We start from the raw sequence: 24,847 nt of genomic DNA, 5'->3' as shown, positions 1-24,847 counted from the left end.
CGACACCACATATGAACTGACTGGGGTGGATCACCCAGTCCTTCTTGTCCCCTGTGTCGTTTTGGAGTCCTCGAAGAATAGAGTTTTCCTCTCTTTGATAAGGAAACAACTTTCACAGCTAAAATACTAGTTCTTCTAGTTAACACATTCTGAAAGTAAATTTCCTGATAATTTCAGGGAGTGAATTTGTGAAATGTGTAGGTCAGTGGTACAGAAAGAACAGATAACACTCTTTTTTTTTTGGTCACGCTTCGCAGCTTGTGGGATCTTAGTTCCCCGACCAGAGATCAAACCTGGGCTCTTGGCAGTGAGAGCACGGAGTCCTAACCACTGGACCGCCAGGGAAGTCCCCAGATATCACTCTTGAGGTAGTCATATTATTCCTTGGGAAGATAGAGTGCTAACTAGAGGAGCCAGGCAAAGTGGGTTTTCAGTTCAGAACTGTCAGATTCCAAAGGCAATATTCTTTCCACCTCTTAAGTTGGTCCCTTTTGGATTCAATGATTTTTAAAGTGATTTGAGTTCATATTTAAAATAACTTGAATTGGGGAATTCCCAGGCGGTCCAGTGGTTAGGACTCGGTCCTCTCACTGCTAGGAGCCCAGGTTCAATCCCTGGTTGGGGAACTAAGATTCCACAAGCCTCGAGGCGTGGCCAAACAAACAAACCTCAAAAACTTGAATTGTTGAATATGGTTTGTAGTTTTAAAACTTTCAGTAGGTTTTATTGGCATGTGAGTAATGTGGCTATTTTGCAACTAGTTTGCTGGCATCCTCTAGAGACCAGCGGCAGATCAGACTTTAATGAGTTTTAGTTTATGCATTAGATCCTGCTCCAGGGTATAAATAATAGTGAAAGGTTGAAATAAGTTATGGAGAGTGGAATTCAACAAGGTACGTCTAAAAGCTACTCCTCTTCCTTCAGAGACTAATTTAGTTATGTATTCTGGGAAGGTTTTTGGTTTGATTTTTTTTTTTTTTTCCTTCTAGGTATATGTTCAAATTTTCACTGTCAGGCGCATCTTACTAAGTCTTCTAAGCCATTTGAGAAGCAGCCTGATGTGTTTCTGTCTTCTAGAATGTTTCAGGCAAATTTTAGTCAGGTGGATAGTGAGGAAATAATAGCAAAAATAGTAGTAATAATTGCTGTGGGAGCAGCCACCACTTGTTAGTTGTAGTAACTAACAGGCACTATGCAAACACGAGTTATTTCACCCAATTTTCCAAACATCCTGTCAAGTAGCTGTTAGTATTCTCATTGTATAGATGAAGAAACTAAGGCTTGGAAAAGTTAAATAACTTGCCCAGGGTAATTTATAAGTGATTGAGCCAGGATATAAACGCACTTCTTTTGACTTCAAAGCCTGTATTATGAAACATTAGGCTCTATGAATTTTTCAAAGCATATTATCAAAATCATACTTTATGAGTTTTGATTGCTAAGAATATACTAAGTTTCTCCCCCCATTTTAAAGAACTGTTAGAAGGGAGGTTCAAGTAAATGGTGTTCATCTAGGGGTTGGTCTTTTTTTATTTGGTATGTTTGAGGATAATTCAAATTATTGCATACATGTTCACAATAATTCAAATTATTGCATACATGTTCACATTTATCAAAATAATATATATACATAGATGGAAAAGCCAAATCATCTAGGGGTTGGTCTTTTTTTATTTGGTATGTTTGAGGATAATTCAAATTATTGCATACATGTTCACATTTATCAAAATAATACATATACATAGATGGAAAAGCCAAATAGCACTTTAAACCTCAGAGTCAAAAAACACTCACTCCCTTTCCATTAACTAGAGACAAACGTTCTCACCTTTTCTTAGCTGCCTTTTTTACATTTATATTCGGGACACGATAACATTGCTGTTGATTTAGATGTAATCTTTGACTTCTTGCCATAGAAGACTTTTGCCTCCTGTAAACACTCTTGAGTCCACCAGAATCTCTTAGATGTCAGTCTCTGTCCCCTTCCCCCCCTCCCCAACACTGTCCCCCAGTCTGGACTGATTTCTTTTCTAGGCCTGTGGAACAGCTGTCTCCCTGGGACTTTCCTTCACCTGCATCCCCTAGTTCCTCTTGGTTTATGCTCTCATTTTGGTGGAATACATTCTTCGCTAGGCTCTGGAAACGGTAGAGTACATGGAAGGTAAATCTTAAGTCTTTCAGCATGCGTGTAAATGTCTTTATTTTATCTACTTGATTGATAATTTGACTGGGTATGGAATTCTGGCTTGAAAATAATTTTCTCTTAGCATTTTGAAGATATTGATCCATTGCCTTCCAGCTTCCAGCATTGTTGATGAAGGTGCCCTAATGCTTTGTTTATCCTTTATGTGACCTCACGTTTTTAGGTTCTATTCTTTGTCTGTAGAGTTCTGAAATTTCAGTTATAAACCTTACCGAGGATCTTTTAAAATTCATCTTGCTGGACACTCATTGAAGTTTTTGTGTCTAGAAGTGTATTGTCCTGTTCTGGAAAATGTTTGTATAGTATTTTTTTTAATACTTTTTTTGCTGGTTTATTTGTGAAACTCTCCTGTAAGCAGGATGTTTTATATCCCAGACTTATCCTGTAATTTTTTTCATCTCTTGGCCTTTTTTTTCTTTTTTTCCTTTCAGAGAGATTTCCCCCATCATGATCTTTTCAGTTCTTCTATTTTAAATTTTGGTTAATCACTTTTAACTGAGAGCTCTGAATGTTCCTATTTTAGAACATTTTGGTTTTGTTTTTTGTTACAATATTGTGTATCATCTTTCTGATAATAGTAATTTTTTTAAAACTTTTCCTTTGCTCCCTGCAATTGTCTCTGATTCCTGTGAGGTTTTTGAGTTTTTTTAATTTTATTTTTTTCTGTCTCTTTAAGCTTCCTCAGATGTCTGAACATACATGCTATCTGTTTCTATTTAAGATATTAAAAAAACTTATTGAAAGTTTGTGTGTTTAAAGTTTATCACTTAATGAGAATCCCTGTAGGGTTTTAGGCAGAGACCAGCTTTTTTAAAAAATATCTTTTTAAAAATAAATTTATTTATTTTATTTGTTTATTTTCGGCTGCATTGGGTCTTGCTGCGTGCGGGCTTTCTCTAGTTGCGGCGAGCAGGGGCTACTCTTCCTTGCGGTGTGCAGGCTTCTCATTGCGGTGGCTTCTCTTGTTGCGGAGCACGGGCTTCATTAGTTGTGGAGCATGGACTCAGTATTTGTGGCTCGCGGGCCCCAGAGCGCTGGCTCAGCAGTCGTGGCACACGGGCTTAGTTGCTCTGTGGCTTGTGGGATCTTCCTGGACCAGGTCTCGAACCCGTGTCCCCTGCGTTGGCAGGCAGATGCCTAACCACTGTGCCACCAGGGAAGCCCAGAGACCAGCTTTTTTATAGAAAAAAACATGCAGTATCAATAAACCTTTGGCTGTGCCCTTCGTCCAGAGCTAGAGAGTCTGGGAGTTAAGTAAAGGAAGAGGACAGGGAGTTTAAGACATTCACTTTCTCTGTTACTCCTCTAAGTTTGGCATCTCTCTTCCACTCTGAGCTACCCCTGGTGTCCCCAAGACTAGAGCCTCTGTGTTTCAGCTTTTCCAGAAAGGAGATCCTCAGGATTGGGGAGGGTAGTTGCCTGGATGTGTAGTGGGCCTACTAACTCTTCTTAAAGACTTTCAGTAAATTCTGATATTCTTCCCCACCTTCAGCATTATCTCATATACTTCCAGTTTCTGAATCTTCACAGTGTTCTGTGGCTAGAGTTGGCTTGCTGTGTTGTGGCTTCTTATTAGCACATGAAAAGCAGAGAAAGCTGAATTTTATATTAGTTACTACTTGTTCATTTGCCTTTAAAACTTTCTCAGCGTTTTTAGCATCTAATCTGCTTTTGTCTCTGCTGCGATTCTCTTTGTGTCTGTGGATTTATGCCTTGTTTTCCCCTTAACTGTCATTTTAGTTGCGTTTCAGGAGAGAGCAGAGTTAGGTGTATAATCTGTCATTAATGTTGGAAATAGCAAAGCAGTCACCAGCATGGGTGATCCTTACGTTATTCATAGATCTTTTGTCTTGGATTCTCATTTTTAAATTTTTAAATATTTATTGATGTCTGTTTTTGGCTGTGTCGGGTCTTGGTTGCAGCATGTGGGATCCTCCGCTGAGGCACGCAGGCTCCTCGTTGCGTGGTTCAGGCTTCTCTCTAGTTGTGGACTGTGTGCTCAGTAGTTGTGGCACGCGGGCTTAGTTGCCCTGCGACATGTGGGGTCTTAGTTCCCCGTCCAGGGATCGAACCCGTGTTTCCTGCATTGGAAGGCGATTCTTAACCACTGGACCACCAGGGAAGTCCCTGGATTCTCATTTTAATGTCACTGTTGTGTCTTCTGTCTTTGAAAATAACTCTCATGTGATTTGTAGTGTTTAGTGTCAAGAAATATGTATTTTCCAGAAATATGTAATATTTCTATATACTGTAGAGGGAAAAATGGGAAGCTGGATTATTAAAGTCTGCCTTTTTTTCTTTTTCCCCTCAGAGCACTGGTCCTAGGTAACCTCAAGGCAGGGCAGGCTAGCAGGATTCAGGACCAGGAATTGGTCTAGGCTAATGAGTAGGGTACCTGTTTTAGGCAGTGTGGCATGTGAATGCTCTATAAGGCTGAGGGCAAGTAGGCTGAGTGATAGGCAGTGTTCTCTCCTCCTCTGCTTTGTGGTCAGGGTTCAGGATACATTGGAGGAGCTTGGCAGGGGACAGACTCTAGATAGAAGGATTTAGCTGTGGTCCAGCATAGGTAAGGTGGGTCATTTAGGAGCAGATGAGGCAGCTGCTTATTTAAGTACTTGTTACCCTTGGTGTCTCTTATTTATATGGCCCGGTGTGGGGGTCTGTATTGTGTTACATCTTGCTTATGGGTTGGGAGCCAGAGGCGAGGGTGCTTCTGCTGATGAGGCAGTATGCTCCAGTGGTGATGGGATACCAACATGGTACCTGACAGAAGAGGCTGGTAGACACTAAGGACACATACCTCTTTAATGGAGATGAAGAACTTACTTTTCTGCCCTCAGAGGACTGCCCATCTTGCAGTCTCTGCTAGATGGTAAAATGCCCAGCCTCAGTCCCCCAAGAAGATGACTGTTGGCTGATAATGTTGCCTGATCTGAGTGAAGACACCACAGGTGCTTTAGGAAGCTCCTTTATTTTATTTTTATTTTTTAAAATAAGTTTATTTTATTTTTGGCTGGGTTGGGTTTTTGTTGCTGCGTGTGGGCTTCCTCTAGTTGCGGTGAGCAGGGGCTACTCTTCGTTGCAGTGCACGGGCTTCTCATTGCGGTGGCTTCTCTTGTAGTGGAGCATGGGCTCTAGGTGCGTGGGCTTCTGTAGTTGTGGCACTCAGGCTCAGTAGTTGTGGTTCGTGGGCTCTAGAGCGCAGGCTCAGTAGTTGTGGTGCATGGGCTTAGTTGCTCCACTGCATGTGGGATTTTCCCGGACCAGGGATGGAACCTATGGCCCCTGCATTGGCAGGCGGGTTCTTAACCACTGTGCCACCAGGGAAGTCCAGGAAGCTCCTTTAATATCCTCTTGGCTTCTTCTGACTTCTGGAGATTGGCTTGTAAGTGCTTGCCCAGAAAGTGCAAGTAACCAAACTCAGCGCATTGCTGAGGGTGTGAATCCAGGGTTCTTTTCCAGGAGTCATTTCTCCCCAGCAGTGTAAGTTTTAGGATGGTTTGAAACCTGTTCCTACGGTCTTCTCTGCTGCCTATGTAGCAGTACACTTGAGTCCTTAACTCAGAAATCTAGACTTTTTGTCTTAAAAAAGAAATTCTAACATCTTAGACAGTAAACAACAAACATCTCTTACTTGTTAATGCAATAACTGTTTGAATTATTTAGTGAGAGGATAGAATTACACAAATCAAAGTGTTTGACCTTCTTTTTTAACCCCCCCGCACCTCCCCCACCCCAGTTGTGAAATTGAAGTCACATTGGAAGGTGTGTTTCTCTAACGCGTTCTGTAGTGATGTATATGGTTTTAATCATTTTATACTTAGGATGCCTTTTAGCCTCAGTTGGTTCTAATGAACCATAATTATTATTTTCACATTGGCACCCATGTTGTCACAATTTGGCCATTAGATGCCGTTTCTTCAGCTGGTTGACTTTTTTTTTTTTCCTGAAAGCATCTTTGTTTTTTGACAGTAAGACACCTTAGGCACATCTTGAGGTGTCCTGTCCCTGAATTGTAACCAGCTCGTTTTCAAGGAGTACTGGCTTCTTTTAGAGGAGACCAGTATTAGAGATAAAGATCTGGGCATGTGAGATTGTTCCGCATAATGACTAATGGTAGACAGGATGATACCAGATAAGTAGCTACTTGAGTCCGCAGAACAACTGCCCTTTTATAAAAAGTCGTGAGTTTCTGTTGCTAATTTCAGTTTAAGTTTCTTTCTACCTTGTAATCTAATTTTCTCTTTCTTTAATAGTTTTGAACTATTTTATATAGGCACGCCAAAGATACGTTTATAATGTTGTCCTCTCGATGAGAAGTTTTTTTTTCCATTTTACATTCTTGACTCCAGTGGCCTGAAATTGATTTCCAAGTTGGTTTTTCAGTTTTCTCTTTTTTTAGTAAATTTATTTATTTTATTTATTTATTTTTGCCTGCGTTGGGTCTTCGTTGCTGCACGCAGGCTTGCTGTAGTTGCGGTGAGCGGGGGCTACTCTTCGTTGCGGTGCGTGGGCCTCTCATTGTGGTGGCTCCTCCCATTGCGGAGCACGGGCTCTAGGCGCATGGGCTTCAGTAGTTGTGGCTCACGGGCTTAGCTGCTCTGTGTCATGTGGGATTTTCCCACACCAGGGCTCGAACCCGTGTCCCCTGCACTGGCAGGTGGATTCTTAACCACTGCACCACTAGGGAAGCCCCAGTTTTCTCTTGTTGACATCCCTTGAGCCACATCTACCTGAAAAGTAAAAGAAACCCTACCTCACCCCGAGGAACTGCCAAAGAAAACATAGGCACAACATCTGGCAACTCAGATGCTGACCCATACAATTAGTAGATAACTGGAAAGCTCTAGGTCTTCAAGGAACTCTGTTTTTAACTCTTTATTTTCCTGGATGCTACTGGTGGTGGTGTTAATCTTACAGGCACCTAAAGTTGTTGGACTCGGATTCTTGAAGACCTGTGAATAAATGAAGCTGTTCTTAATATCATTGTTGGGCTGAGCTGACATTTTGACTATTATGATTGTCAGCAAATAACAGCCAAATTAATATCAAGAATCATGAGAGATTTTAAAAAATTTACCACAGAAGTTCGGGAGACTCCTTCCTGTTGCATCACATTTTTGCACTGTTCACTTGGTTCCATAACCACCAACTCAGAGGTACCAGCAAAGTTGTATGACAACATTTCAGTCAGGTTTTATATTTGTATTGTATCTAGGTAGCTCTCAATACCTACAAGTAATTTGTGATCTATTCCCAGCTATTTCCAAAGGAAAATAAATGAGTTTATGTTATGATCGTAGGAAGTTTTAGTATAAATATCCAGGATTTGGCATGAGTTGAATATGTGTTATATACCCTTCCAGTTTTATGTTCTGGGGTAATAGTATCACTGCAGAGGTGTGATGCTATGTATAACACTCCATCCCCTGTCTTTTTAGCTTACAAGTTTAACCTGTTTCTTCCATTAGAGTGTAAGCTAATGTGAAAGCAGGGATTTTAACTTGGTCACCGCTGTATCCTTAGTGCCTGCTGCAAGGCTGGGCACACATTAGATGTTCAAAGAATATTTGTTGAATGAAAATATGTTGGTATTATTTCTCTGCCTCAAATCCTTTTGGAAGTACATGATTTTTTTAGGATGTTTTAGGCTGCAAGTTGCAGGAAACTCGTTCAGCTCAGTTTAAATAATGAAGAAACACATCGTTTTGCTTAATGGAAAGCCTTGCATTAGCGGGAGATCCCTGGTTGGGTGAGTCAGTGACTCAGCAGTTAGCGCTGCCATCTCAACAGTCAGCTGCCCTCAGGCTCGTCCCTTCACTGTCAGCAGGTGTCTCGCAGCAGCAGTGAGCAGCGCGAACATGCACTGAGAGAAGGAGAAGAGACTGTGCATCTAGTTCATCTGGGACTGTACGTTTGAGTACCTAAATGTGGCAGGGAAAAATGAAAAACGTCTTTCCTTTCTTGGTGAGGACAGGCAGCATGAATTTGCAGAAACTGCAGGGAGACTAAGAGCCTTCAGATTACAGGATTTTGGAGATGCTGGAATATAGGATGATTTGTGAGACCCGAGCCATACTTAGACATGGGGAAAGTTAAATGAGGGAGAGCTCATTTGTTCTTTTGAGGTGCTCACTTGGGCTTGTGCTCCGTTTTGCTAACCTTCCAAACCTTGGTGCCTTAAAGAGAGTACCTAAAACTGCTAAAGTAGAAAACAAAAGTGGCCCATAATCTCAGCCTCCAAATGATATCTGTTGATTTCAAAAATAAAATGATACAATACTTGCAAATTTTTTTTAAGTTTATTTATTTAATTTATTTAATTTTTGGCTGCGTTTGGTCTCCGCTGCTGCGCGCGGGCTTTTCTCTAGTTGTGGCGAGCGGGGGCTACTCTTCGTTGCGGTGCATAGGCTTCTCATTGCAGTGGCTTCTCTTGTTGTGGAGCACGGGCTGTAGGCGCGTGGGCTTCGGTAGTTGTTGTGGCACACAGGCTCAGTAGTTGTGGCTCGCGGGCTCTAGAGCTCAGGCTCAGTAGTTGTGGCGCACGGACTTAGTTGCTCCGCGGCATGTGGGACCTTCCTGGACCAGGGCTTGAACCCGTGTCCCCTGCACTGGCAGGCGGATTGTTAACCACTGCGCCACCAGGGAAGCCCCGCAAGTTGTTTTAAAAAACTTAAATAGTACAGAAAGGTGTCATAGGCCTGAATAGTCACCCTCTTTTCTGACACATATGCAGCACTGCCTCATTCCTCTCTTCAGAGGTACACATTGTTAACAGTTTTTATGATTCCTTCCAGAAAACAGTTGTGTGGGTATCAGCTACGTGTGCTCATCAGCACATACTGTTCTACTTCATTCCTTTTCACATCTGCATAATATGCCATGGGTGGAGGTGCTCATTAAGCAGTCCTCTTTCGTGGAGCCCTTTGGTTGGGGCTAGATTATACATGTGTTGGTGAACCTGTGTGTGTGTATCAATGAGGCATATTTCTAGTAATGGTGAGATAGCTAGGTCAAAGTATATGAATATTTAAAATTTGGATGGATATTGTCAAATTTCCCTCCCAAAAGGTTACAGCAGTTTCCATTCCTGCCATTATGCTTTCTCCTTTCTGGGTATCATAGTTTTTTTCATTTGTGGCCCTCTGATAGGTAACATTGTTAACTTGTGATTTGAATTTTGTTAGTTGAATTGAGAGAGAAATGGAGTAGCTTATGAGTTTTTTGCCCATTCATGTTTCTTTTCCTGTGAACTGCCAAATGATTGCTCTTTCTGTTATAAGTGAGCTTTGTATGTGAAGGAAATTAACTCATGCTGCCATATATATGGTTGTAAAACGTATTTTTCTTAATCTTTTATTGGTCTTTTTGACTTTATTTTTTGCCACTCAGATTTTTATTTTTATGGAGTTAAATTTATCCACCTTTTTTTCCGTGACTTCTGGCGTTCTGCTCTGAGCTGGCCACTCCACCTGCTGACACTGGTGCGCGGCTTACTGGGCTGTGTACAGCTGTTAGGGCGCACCAGCGGTATGGCTGAGGCAGCTGGGCCCCAGAGCCTCATGATACCAGCCATGTTAGGAGAAGCCACAAGTCCTTGACAGAGCTGAATCTTTGTGTTCTAGGGCTGCTTTATGTCTGTTAGATGTAAGTGGAGTTAGCTTAGTAAGGTGGACAGCGTGCTGAGGCTGAAGCCTAGGGTGCGCGTGGGGGGTTGTATTGGCCGTATTAAGGAGGTACTGGGTAAATTCCAGGTGGCCAGTGAGGTAAAATGGCTTTGGTCTTTTCCTCAGCTGACACTGAAAGGGCTAAGGATAGAGAGTTAGACCAAAGGGCTGTGGTTTTGTGATATAATAAGAAACATATGAACTTCTAAAACTCTTGGAATTTCCTGAGAGATAGGGGTACTAGGGGTGTTTTTTTGTTGTCTTTTTATTCATAATAAACCCCTTTCAACCATATCTAAGTTTCTGCTAATGAGATGATGGGCCCCTAGATAACTTCAGGGTAGGGCTGGTTGCCAGAGGGACCAAGCTTGTGATGAGCAGGTTAGAACTTTCAGCCCCAGGGGCTTCCCTGGTGGTGCAGTGGTTAAGAATCCGCCTGCCAATGCAGGGGACACGGGTTCGAGCCCTGGTCCAGGAAGATCCCACATGTCACGGAGCAACTAAGCCTGTGCGCCACAACTACTAAGCCTGCGCTCTAAAGGCCGTGAGCCACAGCTACTGAAGCCTGCACACCTAGAGCCCGTGCTTTGCAACAAGAGAAGCCACCGCAATGAGAAGCCTGTGCACCGCAACGACGAGTAGCCCCGGCTCGCCGCAACCAGAGAAAGCCTGCGTGCAGCAACAAAGACCCAATGCAGCCAAAAATAAAATAAATAAATTTATAAATAAAAAATAAAAAGAAGTTTCAGCCCCATCCCTGGACCTCCAGAGATGGCAGAGAGAGAGGCTGGAGATGGAGCTTAAGGACCAGTGTCCAATGGTGTAATCAATCATGGCTACCTAATGGAACCTCCTTAAAAACCCCTAAATGACAGGGTTCCAATGATCACATGGAGATGCTGGGAGAATGGTGCCTGGAGAGGCATGGAAGCTCTGCACTCTTCCCCCAATCCTTGTCCTCTGCATCTCTTCCATCTTGCTGTTCCTGAGCTGTATCCTTTTATAATGAATAGGTAATAGTAAGTAAAGTGCCTTCCTGAGTTTTGTGAGCCATACTAGCAAATTATCGAATCTCAGGAGGGGGTTGTGGGCACCCCCGATTTATAGATCAGAAATATGGGTGGCCCAGGACTTGTGTCTGAAGCGGGAGCACTCTTGTGGAACGGAGCCCTTAACCTGTGAGGTCTGATGCTAACTCCAGGTAGTTAGTGTCCGAATCTAGTTGAATCATCAGACATCCAGTTGATGTCCTGAGAATTGGAAAATTGGTTGTTGGTATGGAAAAACCCCACACATTCGGTGTCAGAAGTGTTGTGAGTAAAAACAGCTCATACGGGTCATTCTCTTTTCTGGGTATAATTTTGAACCTGCCTGTTTCTTCTTCTACAGGTGAAAAGATGGCGTTTGTGAAGAGTGGATGGTTGCTGAGACAGAGTAAGTACAGGACATGAGCCCCTTGGGCTGGGTTTCGTGTTGCCTCAGGGCACATCTTTATTTCTGTGGCTGGCACTGCCGGTGTTTACAAACAAATAACAAAGTCTTACTAATGTTGTTGCCCTGGATTTCCTCTTGCAGATTTTTAGAGCTCTATGAACCGTTTTTCTGCACACATGGAGCTTCTTGGTTGCTGCCTTAACAGGAACCCGGGGACAGTAGTAGTCCCTGCTGGCTTCTCTTTTCTCACTACTGTGCTATATTATTATTATTATTATTATTATTTGGCTATGCCGTGCGACGAAGTTAGTTCCCCGACCAGGGATGGAACCCGTGCCCCCTGCAGTGGAAGCCCAGGATGTTAACCACTGGATGGCCAGGGAAGTCGCTAGCATGCTGTATTATTAACGGCTGACCTGAGGTTCTTGGGTCTACCCAAGCTGACCTGATGTTCTTGAGTCTACCCAAGCTGAGCTGATACATTACCATGGAGCTGAGCTAATATATTAGCATGGAGGTACTGCTCGCTTTGTGGGAAACACCTGTCTCATCTGGGGATTGAACAGTGACCAGATTCTGAAATACTAGAGTCTTTAATTATAGATTAACATTTGACCCGAGGGAACAAGTTTATCTAAAACCAAATCTTTTGTGTCTCCAAAAGGACTCTGGAGAAGGGACTTAGTTCTTTTTTTATGGGATTAAGTTCATTTTCTTAGACTCATCTCTATGGGCCTGCATATACTTAACTGCTTATTTCTGAGGCTGCCACCTGAAGTAGGATTCATAGTATATTTTAAAGCTGGAAGAAGCAGCTCTGTTTATTACAGAAAGAGTAAGCAGATTATTCTGCTGTCTTTCTAGAAAGAGCAACATTAAGGGAAAAGTGACCAGTATATTGTTTATGACTCCAGCAAAAGCTTGAGTGGTGATATATACTGTATTGTTCAGATATGAATTTGTATTTAAGGAATATTTTCAATACTTAGCTAAAATTGAGCCTTGTATTCCCATTGTACAGATTTTTATATCAATATAATTATCACAACAGCTCTGTGAGGTAGGTGGCATTACCCCAGCTTCCAGTTGAAGAAATAGAGGTTCACTGATACTAGGTAACTGGTCCAAATGTTAACTATGGGTGCCAAACCTACATTCAGACTCAGGACTGTCTCGTTTCAACATCAACACCCTTTCTACCAGGAGACAAGCTTTCAGCCTGTCTGTCCTGTTACTAGTTTTACGTTCTCAGACCTGGAGCTGATCAGGTGTCCTTTCAAGGTCTATGACAGTTCTGTAGTCTAAGAATAGATGCAGCTATTGTATTGTTGGCTTAAAAAAAAAAAAGTTGTGACATATTGGAATCTAGCCCCAATGTTTGTGTAAGTTTCCTTGTCTTGGGTTTTTAGGATCTTGGGTGATCCTAAAATGGTCAGGGTACATGGAGAGCCTTGCTCAGATCTGGAGGATGTGCCTTCCCTTCCTGCACTCTATGAGGGCAAGTTTCCTTTCTCCATCATAACTCAGTGTAAATGCTCTGTCAACATAAGTGAACAGTGACCCTTTTGACAGTTTTGTGCTTCCCATCAGCGCTTAGCATGATGATGTACACAAAATAGGAGTTCTGTAAATAAGTTGTACAGACTTTTCCACTGTCTTGGTTATGGTTATCTCCAAAGTGTGTATTCAGAAGACTTATTCCATTTCCCCATCTCCCGATGTGTGGGTTGATTTTCCGTCTTTGCTAAAGCAGAAGTATCATTAATAATAAACTAAAATGAGGTGAGTTGTATTATATTCACTGAGTTGCAGAGCAGCAGAGATACACATGTAGTTACATATATGCACCGCTGTCTTCAGGATTCCTTTTCTTGCCATTGGCAGACTCTTAGGACTCAGTATCTGGACTCTGGAGGACAACTTAATTTAGGGTTCTGCAGTCAGGGCTTTGATGGCAGGTGCGATACTTGGGTAGAACTCCCCAACCCGGTGATTACACCTGTCTGTGTTTGGGTGGCTCACTTTGGTAGTTTCTGCACAGCTCAGGCACTGCCAGTTAAATGGATGCTGGGTGTCACTTATTTATCAGTTTGGGCAAGTGCTGTGGTTGCCTCTCAGCAGGGTGGGTGCTTGATAGTGGTAAAAGAAATTCGGAAGGCCGCTGGGTTGAGTATTTGGTTGATACCTATAGCAGACATGGGTGCATAAGGAGAGGCACATGCAATGGAATTTGTGCACATTGGCCATGAACAGGGTGGGATCTATAGGAACAAAAGATGCAGCCGGTAGCGTATGGATATGAGAAAGGTGCAGGGATAACTTTTAGTTTCCCCTTTTGGCTGACAAGGAAATTAGAGTTTTATAAAGTTAAATGCCTAGTCCAAGATTACAAATGAAAGGATGAATTCTCTCAAACTGATAGAGACGTGTGAGGTAGTAGGATGGATGCGTGCTGGGTAGGAGTCAGGCCCTGGGCCTGGGTCAGTGTCTGGGTGTGGATGTATCCAGTGTCTGAGCCTGCCTCTGCATAGCCTTAGGCAGGGAGACTCCCCACACTGTGGGCTGTAAGGGAAGGTGAGCGTTAGAGAAGAGTATATGTGAAGGCCCTTCAAGAAAAAGAGAAAGAAGTTTTTCCAGAAGAGGAAGGTATTACTGTTACTTGTATGTAGAGACTTTACAGTTCAGCGTTTTCCGATCAATCTAGCAGTTAGATACTACTGGGAAGGTTTAGATATACCACATGAAGAGTTAAATATAGACATGTTTCATTAGCTTAAAATCAAAGTTTTATTGAACTTTCTTTTTTTTTTTTTTTTTAAATATTTTGAGACTTTTAAGTTGGCAGCGTTCTCAGTAAGATCGAATTTCTTATCTTAGAGCATGCTGCATGCAGCCCTGGTACAGCATGGGTGTTCATGCAGTTTGGGTCTGCTTTCACTTCCATTTTGATGGACTGCTCTGGGCAATTGTATGCAGGTATACTTTTGGGACCAGAGGAAAGTTTCTTTTGTTTCTGTTACCGGCGAATTAGAGGACAGAGTCCTTGCTTTTCCACTCAAAGGCAACATTTCCCACTTTTCTTCAGGTACTATTTTGAAGCGCTGGAAGAAGAATTGGTTTGACCTGTGGTCAGATGGTCACCTGATCTATTATGATGACCAAACTCGGCAGAGTGTGGAGGATAAGGTCCACATGCCCGTGGACTGCATCAACATCCGCATGGGACATGAGTGTCGGGGTAAGTGGGTCTGTCTTGTCCAGCTTCTGTCGCCTGCCCTTCTGCTTTCTTGATGGGAGTTGATTCTTCTTCCTTACCCATTCTGCTTTCATTTACAGACCAAAGAAGGGTTTCATCTGGGAAGAGGTAACCAGATGAAACCAGACACTTGGATTATGACCCATGTGGGTCGGCAGATTAATTTTCTCCTCTGAATTAGACCATTCTCTCTCATGGAGAAGGTGGTGGAAAACTAAGGAACCAGAGTTCTGGGAACCCCAAGAAGGATGGAGCTACCCTAGGCAGTATAGATTTTGTGACTCAGAAACTGGCTTATTGATAACAACTCTAGTCAGTTTCTTAAAATCCATGATGTCTTTCAATATAATTATCACAACTATTGAAGGAATAGTTTTTTTGTTTTAATAAGCATAGACTTTTCTATTTCTAATTAATGGCATATGTAGACTTCCCTGTTTGTTTTATTAGCTCTGTTGCTATTTGGAATAAAGAGGCTGCTGTAGTAACCATTGGTGTTATAATATCCTGCCCCTATAAGTTCTTGAAACACAAGTCTCTATGGACTAGCTATTGAAATCCTTACTTAAACCAGGCTCAGATATCATAGGTCTTACTTCTTGGTGCACAGAGATACTTTAAACAACTGATTTTCACTTCTAAAGCAGCGATCTAGTTTGATGCTTTGTGAATAAAAGCGGTAAGTATTCTGTTAACTGATGCTTTGCAACACTTTTCGTTTTGCTTATTCTTCTAATGTCTGGGCTATTTTGTATATCACCATATGTGGATTGCGCTCTAGAAGAAGCTTACGTGTTTTCTCCTGCAGAAAGTTTAATTAGAATGGCGAAATGATTCATGTGTTTGGTTCTGTATAGCAGAACAAAGATGTTTTATAATTGTAATGTTCTGAAGTTCTGGTCCTTTGCTTATCTGAGCTGTTAAGAAATCCTTAAAAAAATTATATAAATACTCCTGTATTCTATATATTTTTCATAGATATTCAGCCTCCAGATGGGAAGCCAAAAGACTGTCTGCTGCAGATTGTTTGCCGAGATGGGAAAACCATCAGTCTTTGTGCAGAAAGCACAGATGATTGTTTGTAAGTTGTTTTCCAGTGTGTTTAATTTTAAAAGTGTTTTCTGTTTTAATTTCCAGTTATGAGGAAGGGAGAAGAATGGGAGTGGCGTGTTCCTGTAGGCAGCAGAATAAGTGACTCAGAGGTTGTGTGAAAGAAATGTTAAGAGTCTTAGTCCATGTCTGATAACCCTGATCCTAGTTTCTGCCTCTGCAGAGCTGCCCATGCAGGGTCCCATTGTAGTGAGTATGGCAGAAACGATTAGATACAGTCACTTTGCACTCTCTTTTTTCATTACTAGATGCACATTGGGCGATGGGCATAGTTAAGTGGGTTCTTAAATTTTCTTTTTTTGGCCGTGCCATATGGCTTGTGGGGTATTAGTTCCCCGACCAGGGATCGAACCTGGGCCCTCAGCAGTGAGAGTGTGGAGTCCTAACCACTGGACTGCTAGGGAATTCCCCTTAAATCTTGTTCTTTTTATGTAAATGTCTTTTTAAAAAGTACTGACATCTGTATTATATAGCCTTTTCTTCTTTTGGTGGTTCTTATTTCCATCTGCCATCTCTGAAGAAGGGGTGTGGAACCACAAAGAAGGAAAACCCAACTTTATTAATTCTCAGTCTGTTAACATTAGCATTGATGTAGGATCAGAATCTTGAAAACACTGATTTTTTTTTTTTTCCTGTCCACACTGTACCACTAACAAAGGTTAACTCTGGACATTGTGAGAATTCACTAACAGAGATTATTATAATATTCCTGTATATTAAAATATTCATATATATGTGACAGTTTTATAAAATCCAGCTGACCAGTTTGTTAGAGTGCCTGCCCCTGCATTTCACGTATGTGTTCATCCTCAGTATAGGCATTTATTCCATGCTGATCTCTAGGGTTTATTTTAAATCCTAGATGTAGTTTCTTTTTTACATTCTTCTCATTTATATTAGTGAATCTTAAATGGCACTTTATGGAAAAGATATACCTTTCCTAAAGACTAATGGAGAAATGAACACAGGTCAGGCCAGTTTGCTACTTTTTTATAAACTGGATCTATGTTTTTACTCTTTAATAATTTGAACACTTACTTTGCGCTGGGCACTGTGCTAACTGCTTTATGTATGTTGTTTAATCCTCACCATATCTTATAAAGTGGATACTGTTTCGTTGTAAGAAATTGAGGCATAGTGAGGTTAAGTAACTTTCTGTATCAGTTTTTAATGCTCTTGTAATAAATTACCACAAGCTTAGTGGCTTCGAACAGTACACGTTTCTGATTACATTTCTGGAGGTCAGAGTTCTACACTAGGTTTCAAAGTGTTGGCAGGGCCATGATCCCTTCTGGAGACTCTAGGGGGGAGTCTGTTTCCTTGCCTTTTCTAGCTTCAAGAGTCCTCCTGCATTCCTTGGCTTCTGGGCTGAGCCCTTCTCCTGCTGTCATCTGTGTGATTCTCTGTAGCTGGGGAAGGCTATATGCTTTTAAGGATTTAAGAATAGTTTGAGCCAGCCTCGATAATCCAGTATAATCGTCCCCATTTCAAGGTCCTTAACCTTAAGTATAGCTGCAGAGTCCATTTGCCTGGTGAGGTAACATTTTCAGAGGTTCTGGGGATTAGGATATGGATCTCTTTGTAGGGAGGAGGCATCTGCCTACCATACTTCCCAAGGTTTTAGAACTCGTAGACTAGCCTCAGGATTTGAACCTTTGTTTTCATAGCCCTTTGTTCTTAACTGCTCTGTTCTACTGTTTGCTGAGATGTCACATGTATGGACGGTTCCTTTAAGTAGTAGTGGAAAAAATATCTAGAACTAAAATTTTAGAATATTTTAACAAAACATGAGAGGCTTTTTTGTCATAGAGGAGGGAGAAGGGGTAAAAGTACACTGAAGGACTTGCCTTGTTTGGCATGGAAGGCTGACTTTTTCTTAACCTGTATGGGAAAATAGAGGTTTATTTATGCGTCTAATTTTAGGGAGAGAGCAATGGAGGATAATACTAGAAGAATAACAAAACCCAACAGGTAAACTTAATAAAGCATGACAGGACATGAAGTAGCAGTAATTAGACCAGTGATATCTGTGACTTCAATAAATGTGAGTTGGTTAAATTCTCCTTAAAAAGGATAAGATGTGAGATTGGGCAGAAAATACAAAGTCCAGCTATTTATTCTGTTAACAGGAAACACACTTGAAATAAAATGACACAGAAAGGTAAAAAAAGTAAAGAAGAGGAGAAGAATGTTTGTTTCCTGGGGCTGCTGTAACAAAGTATCACAAGCTAGGTGCCTTAAAACAACAGGTTTATTCTCTCACAGTTCCAGAAGCTAGAAGTCTGACATCACTGTGTCAGCAGAGCCATGCTTCCTCTAAGACTCTGGATAGAATACTTCCTGGCCTCTTCCTAGTTTTGGTTGTGGCCGGTTATCCTTGATGTTCTTTGGCTTGCAGCTGCACCACTCCAGTCTCTGCCTCTGTTACAACATGGTATTCTCCCTGTGTGTGTGTGTGTCCACATTTCCTCTTCTTATAAGGACACCTTCATTCAGTATGACCTCATCTTAATTTGACTCCATCTGCAAAGACCCTATTTCTAAATAATTCACCTGTACTGGGGATTTGGACTTAAGCTTATCTTTCTGCAGGGGATACAATTCAACCCATTACAGAGACCTCTGAGAAAAAAAGGGGAAATGAATCTGTGTCATCTTCCTCAACTACCTAGTGAAATGAAGGGGAAGACATTCAGAAGCGACAGCCAAATAAAGAAGTTTAACTTCAAGCACAGAATACAAAGAGCAACAGTCAGAAAAAGAAATAGAAGATTCTGTTGAGATGTATCACAGTTTTTAACCCTACGCCAACTCCCAGAAGCAGTAACAAGATGAGCTAAGTAAATCTTAAAAATTTTTGGTAGTACCCTGCAGTCTGTAGAGGTGCTGATACTTCTTGAAAAAGCTAAGGAAAAACCCTTAAGACTGTGATATCCTTGGGACCTTAGCAGAGACTGGAAGGTTCCCCCAGGGCTTTTCAGAGCACTGGAAGGCAGAGAAGGATAAGCGAGCCCCGGCATAAGACATTCAAAGGAATTACGCTCAGAAGAGCGTGGAACCCAGATATTTCAGACAGGACTTATTCCCTATCTTGACCACTCACAAAAATTAACTTGAAATGGATTGAAGACTTAAATGTAAGACTGTAAACTGTAAACCTACTAGAAGGAAACATGGTGAAAAAGGTCTTTGACATTGGTCTTGGCAGCGATTTTGGATATGACACCAAAAGTGCAAGCAACAAAAGCCAAAGTAAACAAATTGGGACTACATTAAACTAAGAAACTTCTGCACAGCAAAAGAAACAATTAGAAAAATAACAAGGCATCCTATGGAATAGGAGAAAATATTTGCAAACCATTTATGTGATAAGGGTTTAATATCTAAAATATATAGGGAACTTGTATGACTCCATAGCATAAAAACAAACCAATTAAAAGATGGGGAAAGGACTTGAAAAAACGTTTTTCCAAAGGTGCTTAAGCTCACTAATAATCAGGGAAGTGCAAACCAAAACCACAGTGAGATCACCTCACACCTTAGAATGGCTGTTAGCAAAAAGACAAAAGGTAAGTATTGGTGAGGATGTGGAGAAAAGGGAACCCTGTGCACTATTGGTGGGCATGTAAACTGGTGCAGCCGCTGTGGAGAACAGTATGGCGGTTCCTCCAACAATTGAACATAGAGCTACCATATGATTCAGCAATGCCACTTCTGTGTATATATCTGAAGGAAATTAAATCGTTGTCTCAAAGAGATAGCTGTACCCCTGTGTTTCTCGGATTATTCGTAGTAGCCAAGACATGGAAACAACTCAAGTGTCTGATGATGGATGAATTGATAAATAAAATGTGGTACACACACACACACACACACACACACAGACTTGTGCGTGCATGGGTAATGGACTGTTAATCAACCATAAAACAGGAAACCCTGCCTTTACAACAACATAAATGGACCTTGAGGGCATTATGCTAAGTGAAGTAAGTCAGACAGAGAAAGACAAATACTGTATGTTCTCACTTATATGTAGAATCTAAAGAAGCCAAAATCATAGAAGTAGAGAGTAGAATGATGTTTGCCAGGGGTTGAGGGAAATGGGGGAGATATTGGACAAAGAGTACAAACATCCAGCTATAAAATGAGTGAGTTCTGGGCATCTATTGTACAGCATAGTGACTATAATTAATACTGTCTCATATACTTGAAAGTTAAGAGAGTAGATCTTAAATGTTATCACCAGAAAAAATAAAAGTAATCATGTGCGGGGGTGGAGGTGTTACCTTATTGTGGTAATCAATTCATGATATACGTGTGTCATCATCATGTTGTACACCTTAAACTTACATACGTTATAGTTCAGTTTCTCAAATACCAACATTATTTTTAGTAGCAAAATATTGTTGACCATCTAAATCTCATATCATGGAACATTATGTAGCCATTAAAAAAATCAAGTAGATCTGTGTGTATAACATGAACAGATACTGCTAGTTCTAGTATAGTTAAGCATGGCACATTGTACATTTATTTAAAAAGTAAAGGAAAAACTGTAGAGTAGATTATGCTTTAAATATTACATATGTACTATAGATTTCTTTCTTTACATATCATATATTCCTAGTGCATGTCTTAGATGAGTTGATTGAGTAGGTTTTGAGGCAAGGGCTTCAGATCTGTTCTTAAAACAAGCTTTTTCAGAAATTCCGATGCCAATGCAGGTTTGAGAACTGTTGAGATAGATGTTGGATTGCCTCAAATAAAGTACCTCTTTCTTTTCTTCAGGGCCTGGAAATTTACGCTTCAGGATTCCAGGACAAACACAGTAAGTTACTAATGGCAGTCAATAGTAATGTTTTCACTTAGTCTTGCTGTAACAAATGGGAGAACAGGAGGTTAAGAAGGGAAATGGGGAAGAGGTTTTTTTTTGCCATCCGGCTCAGGGTGAGCAAGCAGATAGGCAGGCTGTGTTTTGCTGACAGTGAGGAAGCTGGATTTTGCCAAAACATTTTGGCAGGAGGAGCCCTCCTAACACAGGCACACTGGTCCCAGTGTTGTTTTCTAGAAATGTTTGTATCTCACAAAGATTTGCAACACTTTGAACTCTGCTGTCCTTTACAGAGAAGGCACAGAAGGGACCACAGGGTCCTTTTCATGAATAGCATCTCAGCCTGTGAAATAAACATTTTTGGGACTTGTACTTGTCTCTAGTTTCTTCTGACTTTAGGAAGTAACTGAGACAGTAAACCCCATTTGTAGAGGCTAGTGATACCATCTTGGTGTCTGTCAGGGAATCAAAGGCAATTCCCTCTGGTCAACATTTTCATTCTTCAGATAGGGTTTTATTTTTTCATTTATTTCTCTAGGAAGAAAAGATGAAGGTAGATGGTGCTTTTTTTTTTTTTTTTTTTTTTTCTGCGGTACGCGGACCTCTCACTGTTGTGGCCTGTCCCGTTGCGGAGCACAGGCTCCGGACGCACAGGCTCAGCGGCCATGGCTCACAGGCCCAGCCGCTCCGCGGCATGTGGGATCTTCCCGGACCGGGGCACGAACCCATGTCCCCTGCATCGGCAGGCGGACTCTCAACCACTGCACCACCAGGGAAGCCCTAGATGGTGCTTTTTAAAGAATTTGTACAGGTGGGAAAAGAAAGTAAAAAGATTTAATATCCAAATGCTGTTTTTTCCTACTTTTATTAGCTCAGGACTGTTCTTCCTCCTAAGATTACTCTACAGCTCCAGTTACCTTTTCTTTGATGAAAATCCTCTACTTGAATGAAGTTAGTATTGATGATTCATATAGTTAGGGGCAAGAGCCAAGGTGATTCTTCATGTGGATATTTTTAAAAAGAGTGCACATATTTTTGTTTACCACTGGTGGGTAATTTACTGAAAGATTTTTAAATTTTTTAATGTAAAAACCAGATTGTGAGTGTAGAACATATCTCTGACTGCTACGTTTTAGATTGTAGGATTTTTATTTGTGAACAGAAGGGTTGTTGAGAGTGGTGTAACATCTTTTAAAAGGCCTGGGTAACAGGGGAGGCCCTGCGGCCCTCTTGGGCAGTGAGAGCTCTACTTCTGCCCCCTGCTGGTGGCTGAGGAGGACCACATCTGCCTGAATTCAAAGGACCCTGGGTGGTGGGCCAGGGGAGGGTGGTCCTGCTAGTCATTGCTTCTCAGAGAGCTGTTATAGTTCCTCTTCAAAGATTAAACTTTTTGGCTTTTAATTTTTTTATTTGCTAAATAAAAGGGTATAGTATCATAAGAGCCTTTAGTTGCTTTGTGGCAACTCACTTGTTTTCATACTTTCTCTCCTCTCAAGGCTTATGTTGGCTCAGAAGTCATGTATGATGAGACTGCTGTGGTTTCCTCCCCACCTCCTTACACAGCCTATGCTGCACCAACCCCTGAGGTAGGGAGCAAATCTTTGCCTTATAGAATCCAAGTGAGGGGAACTTGGGGTCTCTGTGCTACTGTGCTTTTAAAACAAAAGAAAACTTTGAGCCAGCCAGTATCAGAGAAATTAGAAATGTACTGTAAACCCTTTTCTTCTTTAAAATTTTCTTTTTTAAATAGATTGTTGTCATCTTTTGCTTTCCTAAAATAAAGCAACTGCTTTACAATCTTCCGGTTCAGATTTTCTTTTTAAGATAGACCTAAAAATGAATCATGGTAATATGATTTTGATGATTCAAGTTTATACTTAATTATTTACTTGAATACTCTATATCAGCAGAAAAAATGCTTTTTTTATTTTGAAAAAACAAAAACAAAACTTTAAAAAAAAATCACATGCCAAATACCTTGTGGTATCCCCTAGTTAGAGGTGCCAGGTGTTCAGTGCTACATATAGAAGTCTCTTGTGGGAGGCACTTTGATTTTTTTTTTTTTTTTTTTTTTACTTTTAATTTTGAAATAATTATAGATTCACAAGAAGTTGCAAAGGTAATATGGAGAAATCTCATGTCTCATGTACTCTTCACCCATTTCCCCAGCTGTTACATGGTAGATAAAATCAAAACCAGGAGTTTGAAATTGGTGCAATGTTTATGTCTTGTTCCATGTCATTTTATCATACGTGTAGGTTTGTATAACCGCCACCTCAATCAAGATATAAAACTGTTCATAATATCTTCTTCCTGCTACACCCTCTCATAGTCACACCCTTCTTCCCCTTCCCTAACTCCTGTCAACCACTGATTTGTTTGCCATCTGTATAACTTTGTCATTTCCACAGTGTTATATACATGGAATCATACAACATGTGATCTTTTGAGATCTTTTGATGTTTTCACTAAGCACAACGCCCTTGAGAGTCATCCAAATTGTTGCATGTGTCAATAGTCTGTTCCTTTTTATTGCTAAGTAGTATGCCATGGTATGGATGTACCACATTATGTATTGAAGAACGTTTACCTATTGGGAGACATTTTGGTTGTTTCCAGATTTTGGCTGTTACCAATAAACCTTATGTGAACACTCATGTACAGGTTGTTATGCAGACATAAAGTTTTATTTCACTGGGATAAGTGCCCAAAAATGTAATTGCTGCGTCGAATGTATGGTAAGTATATGATTCGTTTTTTAAAAAGCTGACAAACTGCTTTCCAGAGTTTCTCTACCATTTCTCTTTCCCATCAGTAGTGTATGTGTGGTTTACTTTCTCTGTATCCTCACCAGCATTTGCTGTTGTCGCTGTTTTTTATTTTAACTATTCCAATAGGTGTGTAGTGATATTTCACTGTGATCCTAATTGGCATTTCCCATAGCTTGTGATGTTGAACATCTTTTTATGTGCTTACTTGCCATCCATATATCCTGTCAGTGAGATGTGTCTTCATGTCCTTTGCTCATTTTCTACTTGTTTTATTATTTTTTTATTGTTGAGTTTTGAGAGTTCTTATATATATGTTTGAGATAGGAATCCTTTGTCAGATATGTGATCAGTAGCATATCTTTTTATTTTCTTGACAGCGCCTTTCACAGAGTTTTAAATTTCGATGCAGTCCAATTTATCAGTTTTTCCTTTTATGGACTGTGTTTTGTTGTCATGTTTAACACTTCACCTAGACCAAGTTTCCCAAGATTTTCTCCTGTGTTATCTTCTGAAAGTTTCATAGTCCTAGGATTTATACACGAGTTTTTTCTGTTGTCAGTTAATTTTTAATAAGGTGTGAGGATTATGTTGAGGTTCTTTTTTTTTTTTTTTTTTTTTTTTTTTTTTTGCATATGGATGTCCAATTGTCCCATCACTATTTGTTGAAAAGACTGTTAATCCTTTCTGGAATTGGTTTTGCATCTCTGTAAAAAATCAGTTGGCTGTATTTATGTGTGTCTGTTTCTGGGTTCTCTGTCTGTTCCATCCTCTGATAACACACAGACTTGATTACTGTAGCTGTATATCAGTAATAAGTCTTGAGATTGGGTAGGCTGATTCCCCCCACTTCATTCTTCCTTTTCAGAATTCTTTTAGCTATTCTGATTCCAGTTCCTTTCCATGTAAATTTGTCTAAGTGTACAACAAAATCTATCTGGGATTTTGATAGAAATCAGGTTTTTGGGGGGAGAATTGACATCTTTATTATGTTGAGCTTCCAGTCCATGAAAATGGACTGTCTATTTAGATCCTGTTGATTTTTTTTCACTAGCATTTTGTAGCTTTCAATATATAAATCCTGTATGTGTTTTGTTAGATTTATACTTAAATATTTCTTTTTTTTTGAATTTTTGTATACGGTATTTCAAATTTCATTTTCTCCATATTTATTGCTAGTATATAGAAACACAGTTGATTTTTATATGTTGATCTTGTAGCCCGTGAACTTATTACTAAACTCACTTATTAGTTCCATAAGTATTTTATTTTATAAATTTGTTTATTTATTGGCTGTGTTGGGTCTTTGTTGCTGTGCACGGGCTTTCTCTAGTTGCGGCGAGCGGGGGCTACTCTTCGTTTGTGGTGCGCAGGCTTCTCATTGTGGTGGATTCCCTTTCTTGCCAAGCATGGGCTGTAAGCGCGCAGGCTTCAGCGGTCGTGGCTCGCGGGCTCTAGAGCACAGGCTCAGTAGTTGTGGCGCACGGGCTTAGTTGCTCTGCGGCATGTGGGATCTTCCCGGACCAGGGCTCGAACCGGTGTCCCCTTCATTGGCAGGCGGATTCTTAACCACTGCAC

At 40.8% G+C, this 24,847-nt stretch overlaps 1 protein-coding gene across 4 annotated transcripts in view; it reads left to right on the top strand.

The window, feature by feature from the left end:
* The window catches only part of PLEKHB2 (pleckstrin homology domain containing B2), a 41,841-nt gene that overhangs the window by 2,385 nt on the left and 14,609 nt on the right, over nt 1-24,847 (top strand). For 2 of the 4 annotated variants that reach the window (XM_007111948.4, XM_007111947.4), the window contains exons 2-7: nt 2,035-2,161; nt 11,260-11,304; nt 14,390-14,542; nt 15,539-15,641; nt 20,459-20,498; nt 21,998-22,087. In XM_007111948.4, coding sequence (XP_007112010.1) covers nt 2,155-2,161; nt 11,260-11,304; nt 14,390-14,542; nt 15,539-15,641; nt 20,459-20,498; nt 21,998-22,087 — 438 coding nt within the window. In that variant the 5' untranslated portion in view covers nt 2,035-2,154. Of the gene's footprint in view, nt 1-2,034; nt 2,162-11,259; nt 11,305-14,389; nt 14,543-15,538; nt 15,642-20,458; nt 20,499-21,997; nt 22,088-24,847 lie in introns of those variants that run through there. The other 2 variants (XM_024115016.3, XM_024115017.3) reach the window with 2 other exon arrangements.

This window comes from Physeter macrocephalus, chromosome 2 (assembly GCF_002837175.3).
Source record: "Physeter macrocephalus isolate SW-GA chromosome 2, ASM283717v5, whole genome shotgun sequence".
In the NCBI taxonomy this organism is placed as follows: domain Eukaryota; kingdom Metazoa; phylum Chordata; class Mammalia; order Artiodactyla; family Physeteridae; genus Physeter; species Physeter macrocephalus.
This window is presented reverse-complemented; position numbering and strand designations above follow the sequence as displayed.